The 9,735-nt window shown below is 28.0% G+C and overlaps 1 protein-coding gene across 1 annotated transcript; it reads right to left on the bottom strand.

Moving 5' to 3' along the window:
* Nucleotides 1-1,015: 1,015 nt before the first annotated feature.
* LOC114184722 (coumaroyl-CoA:anthocyanidin 3-O-glucoside-6''-O-coumaroyltransferase 1-like) lies at nt 1,016-2,404 on the bottom strand. The gene has a single exon (XM_028072032.1). It carries the CDS (start codon nt 2,402-2,404, stop codon nt 1,016-1,018), a length of 1,389 nt encoding a protein of 462 aa, XP_027927833.1.
* Between the last annotated feature and the right edge of the window lie 7,331 nt (nt 2,405-9,735).

Genomic DNA, 9,735 nt, shown 5'->3' with positions numbered 1-9,735 from the left:
GAAAAAAAAGCATTAACTATGTTTTTTAGATTTTTTTTACCTGTGCAACTCTAATTGGAAATTACAAATATGATGCGGTTTTTAAAAGAAGATTTCATCTAAACAAGTCGTACAAAGTTGGAGAGATTTCATGATAAAAAAAGTGGTGTTATTTAAATATAATTTCAATTTAATTGAAATGGAGTTTTGATTTTGATATATAAACAGAAATCGTCAAAATTTCAATTTCACATTATTTTTATTAGTTAAACATTCTGCAAAGCAAAACTGTGCATATAACTTTAATGCATACAACAACTTTAATGGTTGCTTTTATAACATAAAAGGCGTAGTATACTAGCGACTTTGGTGTTTTATTGATAATATAGAAGTCTTGTACCACTTCTATTTTTGATTGATTTTTTCAATGTTGTACTAATTTACTTTATTGTCAGACTTGGAAGTATCATAATTATTTACCTTCTTTTTACTGAAAAAGATAATAGGAAATAAAGGAGAAATGGAAAACCACACCATATTTACCGTTTTTTATTTCTCGGATCCCTTCACTGACATACAAAAGCACATTAAACACGATGAAACTATGTGTACAAAAAACTTATGTTTTTATGGGTGAATTCCTTTCATAAAATGTTAAAAGTAGAAGAAAAACAGAAAATAATTAAAACCAGTATTTTTGCCTAATGTAGAAGTATAAAACGAGTTTCAAAAGCTGTTTATTTAAAAAATTGCTGTATTAAAAATAGGTGAAATAACCGTGTCTACTTCGTCTGAAAATGCACATTTCACCTAATTTTTTAAATGAAATATATGCGTTTACTTTTAATTTGGAGCATCCATTTAAGCTCTCAAATGCAACTAGATATGTTTTAACTTCTTTTAAGAACAGTACTAACTCATTCATCATTCAACTTATCAAGAATTATAAGCACATTACTCTAATAAAAGAAAAGAAACTACTCATGCAGAAACAGAACATGGAAAATATAAGCTTTTTCCCCATGAAATGATTCACTCAGAATTTATCAATATTATGGAGTTTCTGTTCTAAGATGTTGACGAACTTATTCATCTGAACCCTTTCAAGTGCCAATCCAACTTGAATTCCTTCTTTTTCGTCTCTGCAATCACAAAGAGAAATAGATGCTGAAGATTCAATATGCGCTGCTTCACACTTCTTAGGCTTTCCCCAACCAAAATCAGTCTGGTACACACCTAATTTTGGTGAACCTGCAATAAACAACCTAGATTTACCTGGTTTAACTCTTTCTCGATAATCTGATACCCAATTTTCAACCTTTTTCAAAGCATCACTCTTGAAATCTCTAATTTCCCTTTCAATAGCATTCGCAGCAGCAACGATCCCATTTTCTCCCACTATCTCACTCCTCTTCATTGCCGCCATGCAAATAGTCAGACAATTCCCAAAGTACGTTGAAGTTAACGAAAATTCAGGACGATCACGAGAATCTGCTGGAAACACCAAGTAGCATAGTTGATCAGAATATTGTTCGCTCTCCTCGGATCCAACCATGCAAACCCAAATCAAGGAGCATGTTATGACAAAGGTTGATATATGTAGTGCCCCGGAATCGTGAGTGCCGCATTTAAAAGAGACCCAATTCTTCAATTTGTCAATAAGTTCACGACTCAATACTACACTGAAACGAAACCGGAGCCCAACAAACTCGGTTATTTTGGGTTCCGTGATTTCAATTGCTTGAGAGTAAAGGAGCTTAAGCCCTTTAGGGTCTTTAAGTCTTGTCCTCTCATGCGAAGGAAGAGACAGTGTGGTTTCAAAGGGATCCAAGTCCCCTCTTGCTTTGCAAAGAGAGGCCCAAAACTTGATGAAATGATGAAGTGATTTGCCGTCGCCGACAACATGGTTGAAGGTGAGACAGATGGTGAAGCCAGAGTTTGGGAAAACCGTGACTTGAATGGTCATGAGAGGGAACACACGTGTGCCATCTTTGTTAACATGTGGAGGAGGCAATGTGGGGATAAGAGGGTGCCAGTTTCGAACATCTTGGGGAGAATGAGATGCAAGGAGAGTGAAGTCTGCAGTGGACTCTGCAACGATGAAGGAGAGATAATCTCCATGAAGGTAACGAATGTGAGAAAGATGGGGTTGTGGTGGAACAATGAGATTGGAGGCAAAGGGGAAGAAGTGTTGGAGAGAGAGGGAAAGAGAGTGTTTGAGAATGGGAAGTGTTGTTTGGAGGAAGTGGTGTGTAGGATGGGGAAACTCATAGAAGAAGATGCGTTGAATAGGGACACGACAACAAAACCATGGAAGGTCGAAGAAAGTGAGGGGAAGGGTGGTTGAGGGAAGGGAGGGTGGTGGAGCAACTTGGCATTCTTCTATCACCTTCACTGATTTATGATGGTTAATCTGGTTATCCATGTATAGCATATAGTGTTGGGTGCTAGTAAGAGACCAGGAATCTAACATGCTTGCTTTTATAGTTGAAAGTTTGATAGTAAAGTGGTTCTCCTGCATTGAAACATTCATGCTTATACAAGAAACAAGGGATAAGAAGAAAAATGAAATTTAATAGACTACATGTACGATGAAGAATAATACTTTTGACTTCCTTTTTAATTTTACATCCTTTTACATTTTAATAATTTCTTAACTTCATTTTTTTTAAAGAGCTCTAATATTTCTTTTCTATTTAAAAATTTGAATCAATAACATGCTTACGTTTATAAATATATATATATATATATATATATATTCAATCTTAAATTACCTAATATGTTAAATATGCTATTCTATATCAAACGTGATTAAATATATACCTTGTATATTAATTACGACTATCTCATATTTACATCTAATTTAATTGACAAAAATTTTGACGTTGAAGTGCGGACACGACATAACATAAGGAGATTCGACATGCATTTATGATATAGATAATAGTGACCACAAGTTTGGTAAAGTGGTAAAGTACTGCTGCTGTACACCTGTACTGGGTTTATTTTGTACAAAACTTGTCTCCAACATGGGCTACGCATAGGCCTTTATATTTAAGAAATAATTTAACAAAAAAAAAATATTTTTTAGGATTATTCTACGTTGTTATTTGTTTTTATCGAATATTTTAATTGGATAATCAGAGATTTTGACCGATTGAATTCTTATTTTCAAAATGTGATATAATTATTTAATGAATTCAGTTCGTATCTTACGTGTCAACTTAATGTTTTTTTATTTTCATTAATTTTTTTTTTAAATTAATTTTGTCACGTGTAAAAATAGTGTGTAATTTTACCACGTAACATTATTAAAATAAATGTAATGTAAAAGATTTCAATTTAATCCTATTTTTATTATTTTTTCTTAATTTAGTGTTTTTTTTAAACGGTAGCAATTTCATTTCTTTTCAACTTGAGATCAAAAATTTAACTTTAATATAAATATTATAGTAATATTTTTATTAAAATTTATATTTTTTAAAATATTTTTAACAAGATTAAGTTAATTTAAATTTATATTTTATATTAAACTTTAATTAAATTTTGTTTCAAACATATCTATATCAATAATTTCTATAAAAATGTTAGAGTTAGTTAAAAATAATAATTTTTTTAAATTCATATGTAAAATTTTAAAACAAGACTTAAACAAAAAATAATGTAAAATATAAATTTAAATAAATTTAGTATTATTAAAAATATTTGATAAAAATATCAACTTTAATAAAAATATCATTACAACATTTATATAAAAGTTAAATTTTGTCTCAATTTAGAGAGGGATGAAATTATTTCAGTTTAAAAATAAAATTGAGACCGAATTAAGACAAAATAACAAATATAGAAATTAAATTGAGATTTTTCACATAACATTTTGTCCCAATAGCGCCACGTGGCACTACTACTGCCACGTCATATTGTATCTGCCAAGTGACGGTACTCTCATTTGACATGTGGAAAAATTTATTTATTTTTTTTAAAATAAAAAATATAAAAAAATTCGAGCTGACACGTGGTTTATGAATTGACTGTATTATCATAAATAACCAAATTGTATCATATTTTAAAAAATGAGAACCCAATCGAGATAGATCAAAATCTGATGACCTAATTGAGATTTTCAAACAAAAATAAGATCAACAGAGAATTTAAACCTATTATTTAATATAAATTGATTTATGATAAATATGTAATTAGTAGTAAATTGTAATGTATTGGACATTAAAATATTGATTTCATGAGTATGATTTGGGATAGAACTTATTTTTAAGATTATAAGATGTAGAAAATCTAAGGCTATAACATTTGTTAATAAAAAGAAGATTAATCTTAAAAGGTATTTAAACATTATATGATCTTCTATAGATATTGTAAATTATAGAATTTTTTTAAAAAATATAATGAAAATAATTAAAGTTAATACATAAACGTTGTTTGATTTAAATATAAACAATTTAAATTTAAAGTTTTATTTAGTAATGTTTGAAGCATATTTCTGTTGGAGTTACTTTTCAATTTAACTAAAACTCGTTTACATGTTTCTGTGTTTGTGTTAATTAAATATTTTAAATTAAATAATTAATGGACCACTATGGAGGTATTTTTCGTGATTGTTACAATTTTTCATAGTCTTACCGTGAAGTGATTGACTATAAATCATGTGAGTACATTTTAAACTTCTGTACTATGTCAAATGCCAGTGAATTCAATGTTTATTCAAAAAATGCAATATGCATATGTTCTTCTCGCAGAATTTTCTACAAAGAATCGGTGAAAAGTCGAATTCTTATATCAACCAAACCACCAAAAACAATATCTTGAATCCAAGACTGACATTAGTTCAACATGGAATAATCCAATCGAAAATAGAAGTCGTACGAGCATATTACAAAACTTTTGTATTATATAAGTTTTATGATGCTTTTAAGAAACATTAATCAAGCAAATGATCTTTGTAATGGTACAAGATTGTAAGTTTTGGGAAATAATGTTATCTCCACAATAATAATAACATACAAAAATGTTTATGTAAAATATTCATGCCAAGAATGAACTTGACCTCCTTCTTATTCCAGTGTGTCTTTCAAGTTTCAAATGAAGCATTTTCTATATGTCTATGTTTTGTCATGACAACAAACAAAAGTTAAGGACAAGCTCTCTCTAAAGTTAGATTTTATCTTTTTCATCCCATATTCACTTATGAACAACTATATGTAATAGTTTCTAAAGTGAAAACAAAAAAAAAAGATTAAAAATAATAATTAAGGATGAAGATGGAGATGTAACCACTACAACTACAAATGTGGTTTACAAAAATATATTTGAAAATATTTAATAATAGGTATACAAATTAATCTTTCACCATTCTGATTATTTCTCAATTATTGTATTACATTCTTTTATTTTTGAATCCAATTTTAAATTTAATAATATTGCATCTGTTTTATATTGAAGATTATAATAACCTTTTGAACAATGAAATTCTATATAGATATTCATAACATATACATAAATATTCAAAAAGTTGAACTTCATATTGAACAAAACAAAGATTACTATAATTAGTGTTATCACGATCATGTTCAAAATTGTTACATTCATTTATAAATATGATAAATTGATATTTTTTATTTTAAATCATATTTATCATTTCTATTTAAAAATTAATATTTATCTTTTACTAATTACTATATAAAACTAAATTTATTTATCTAAAAATTAACCCGTGCGTTGCACAGATCAAAATACTAGTTACTCTAACAAAAGAGAAGAAACTACTGACGTATAGAAACAAGAAAAGGAAAATATAATCTTTTATAATTTTTTTCCCATGAAATTATTCACTCAGAATTTATCAATATTATGGAGTTGTTGTCGTAAGATGTTGGTGAAGTTATTCATCTGAATCCTTTCAAGTGCCAATCCACCCTCAATTCCTTCTTTTTCGTCTTTGCAATCAAAAAGAGAAATGGATGTTGATGATTCAATATGTGCTAGTTCGCATTTCTTAGGCTTTCCCCAACCAAACTCCGTCTGGTACGAACCAAATTTTGGTGAACTTGCAATAACGCACACAGATTTACCTGGTTTAACTCTTTTTCTATATTTACATGTTAATTTTAAAAAATATATATATCAAATTACTCCACTAAATAATCAAGTTATTTTTTTATATTTTTATATTAAAAAAATTCTTATTTAAATTTATAATATTTTAAAAATATTAAAAATGTAAATATAAAGTGACACATGTCACATTAAAAATATTTGTCACATTCAACATTTAAAAATTACAAGTGTCACTTAAAATTTACATTTTTAATATTTTAAAAAAATTATAAGTTTAAATATGGGGTTTTTTAATAATTTAATTTGAATATCTAGGAGGAGTAATTTGATATATAAATTTAAAAAAAAAATTTTAACATGTTTATATAAGTTTTAATTATGTTTAATTATTAATTTGATCTCATTTAAAAAAATGACCCATTGAATCAAAATTACAAATAAAAGAATTAAATAAAAAACAAACATTGTCATGTGACACTGTACGAACATGACGTTAACATCAATCTAACAGAAATGATTAAATTGAACATTTAAAATAAAAATACAAGACTAAATTGAACAAATAAAAAATTATGGGTCTTTTTGAAAATTTGAATAAAATTAGAGAATTAAATTAGGTATTAAGCCAAAATTTTAATTGGGTCATCATATTTTGACTAGTCTCAATTGAGTTAATATTTTCTAAAATACTATATAATTTGGTCTTTTACCGGTGATTTTGTAGATCACAAATCTAAGGAGACGTGTAATTTTTCTAACTTTGTATATTTTTCCTCCTTTTTAAATATAACAATTGGCATTATATAACATGTATATTTTTGAATTACAGGAAGAATTTCATACTATATTTTCTTAAGCAAGATTTGAGGTTGTTTTTGGTAATGGGGGGGGGGGAGGGGGAGAAATATCCCCATTAGACCCTGTTGAGGAGGAGAACTTAAGGAAAAAAAGTTGATTGGTTGTTACTGGTGGCAAAAATGTTAAGGAACGAGTACATGGGGTTGTGTCAACAAACAATTTCGTTTGGGTGAATAATTTTATTTTCGAAAACAAAATAAAAAATAAAAATTTAGTTAGTGGTAAATAAAAAAGGTGAAATAAAATTTTCTTCAAAAATTCTCAAACTTTAATTTTAGCAAAAAAAAATAGAGATGAAAAAAAAAGGAAGAGGCCAATTTGTTGCTACTTATCAAACTCTTCCTCGTGAGCCCACCAATTCAACATATTTCCGTCCTCACCCTTTACTTTTCTACCAATTTGTTCCTGATAAAGAAAATAGTGATATGATTCTAATAATTAGAAGAAATATCTCTTCTAATGATTTTAGAATCAATATTACTTATTACTGATAATGATTAATATTGTGCTTTGATTTGTTGTGATTTGATTCTCGTAATGTATTGTTATCATGACCAATCTCTTTCTTATATTGTTCATTACAATTAAGATTAAGATTATATTGATATTGCAATGTGTAGATATATAGACATAGTCTGTCATATTAAAAAGGATAAAAGAATATTATCTACACTTCATCTTTCCTTCTCATTACCACCCACATAGACACAGCTCATCTTTACCTCTCTTGGAGAAAAACAAAAATTTTTAAAAAGTAGGCAAGAAAAAAAGAAGACGAAAGGTAGTTGTAATGTACAAAGTGAGAGAATGAGAGTATGAAAGGGTGAGATTGATATAGAAGAAGAGATATTGAAAACTTTTGAAGGTATGTCACTGCTAGTTTTTTTTTTCTTTTGATTAATTTTTTTCCAATTTTCATTATATTTTTTTAATCATAAATTTTTTTCCTATTTCTTTAGTGTTTGTCTGGCCGCTCGCGTCGCGTGACATCTATTTTCAAATTTCTTTTTTCTAATATATATATATATATATATATATATATATATAAAGAACAAAAAATAAAAAATAATTTTCTTTGTTTACTTTATGTGTCTGTCCGGCCGTTCACGTCACATGACATCTATTTCCAATTTGTTAAAAATACCAAAAAAACATAAAAAAAATTTCAAAATTATGAAAAATAAAAATAAAATCTTTTCTCAAATAGGTTTTCATAAAGAATTACGTAACCCTGATTCTCTATTGTGAATGGAGATACGTAGGATCGATGATTAATCTTTGTCGAACTAAAAAAACCAAAAAAATATTTTTGTTTCTTTATTATATTATTTTGTTATTTTTATTGGGGTAAATAAATATTTTGAAAAACCACATAAGTTTTTCACATTTAATTAAAGGTCGTCTTAGGACAAGCGTGGTAGACTGCTAACACCTTCCCTACGCGTAACTGATTCCCGGACCAAAAATCTAGTTATTGTAGACCTTGTCTTATTTTGTTTTTTCGTAGTTTTCCAGAATAAACTATGGTGACGACTCCAAACTCTATTTTTTCAATTTTTATTTTGGTTCACTATCCTGTCGCGGTTTCGATTGCGACAGGTTGGAAAAGTGAAAGACATAAATCTTTGCGGGGAATCCTTCACACAAGCAACATATACTTCTACACTTGTGGAATCACAATAGATCCTAAGGTGGGAAGAAGAGATTCATCAATCTAGGGAGGAGAATCAATGTCTGTAAAGAAAATTAGGATCCCTAGTATCTCTTGTTCTCCCTCTTCTCCATCTCGTCGTATAAACTATTTCGCAAGACGTCAATGAACAACCACAAAATGAGGACCAAAACTAGGATGATGCTCAAGAGGGTAATGTGTAGTTGATGTAATGATATGAATGTTGCTGGAACCTTTGTAAAATTTTGTTGTTATATTTGGAGGCGTTATTTAGTTGTTATTGCATGTCCTATTTGAGTGATTATTGTGAATGTTATTGTTTACTCTGTGATATAACTGACATCAATCAATGTTTGAAAAATAACAAAATGAATATAAATATTTATATATAATTATTATTTTGTCATGATGACATACAAATGGTTATTTTAAAAATATTTAATAATATTGCAAAGATTCAAGTAACCTGTATGGTTTTCTAATTTTTTTATATTTACTGTTATCTACGGAATACGTCGTAGGTAAATTACTTATCAAATATTTGTAGGTAACTTATCTACAAAACATTTTATAGGTAACTTATCTACGAAATATTTCGTAGGTAATTTACCTATGAAACATTTCGTAGGTAATTTCCCTATAAAACATTTCGTATGTAAATTACTTACAAAAAGTATCGTAGATAAGTTATCTACGAAATATTTCGTAGGTAACTCGAATATTGAATGACAAACTTTTCGACAAAATTTTTCGTAGGTAAGTTAGAGACACCCTAATTTCGTAGATAATTATTGTAGGTAAATTACTTATGAAAGAGATTTGTGTAGGTAAAATTACCTATCAACGTATTACTTACGAAATTTATTTCGTAGGTAATTTGTAGCTAAATTCAAATTATATACGAAAAATGGTCATTACCTACGAAATATTGACATAGATAATAACCATATTTCTTGTAGTGTGTTAGCATAATACTAATAACATTAATTTATGTGTTACGTGTTAACTTATAGTTTTTTTCTCAATTTTTTTATATTTTTTTTAATTCTTTTTAAAAAAATAAATTTTGTCATGTGTCATGAGAGGTTCTGCCATGTGACAGAGACATTGTGACATGGTAGTGACAATGTCACATGACATTGGGTGGACTAATG

The sequence above is a fragment of the Vigna unguiculata genome, chromosome 5 (assembly GCF_004118075.2).
Source record: "Vigna unguiculata cultivar IT97K-499-35 chromosome 5, ASM411807v1, whole genome shotgun sequence".
NCBI lineage: Eukaryota > Viridiplantae > Streptophyta > Magnoliopsida > Fabales > Fabaceae > Vigna > Vigna unguiculata.
This window is presented reverse-complemented; position numbering and strand designations above follow the sequence as displayed.

Bases quoted from the DNA above. Each gene is read 5' to 3' on its own strand.
- LOC114184722 (XM_028072032.1), bottom strand. From the start codon at position 2,404: ATGGATAACCAGATTAACCATCATAAATCAGTGAAGGTGATAGAAGAA.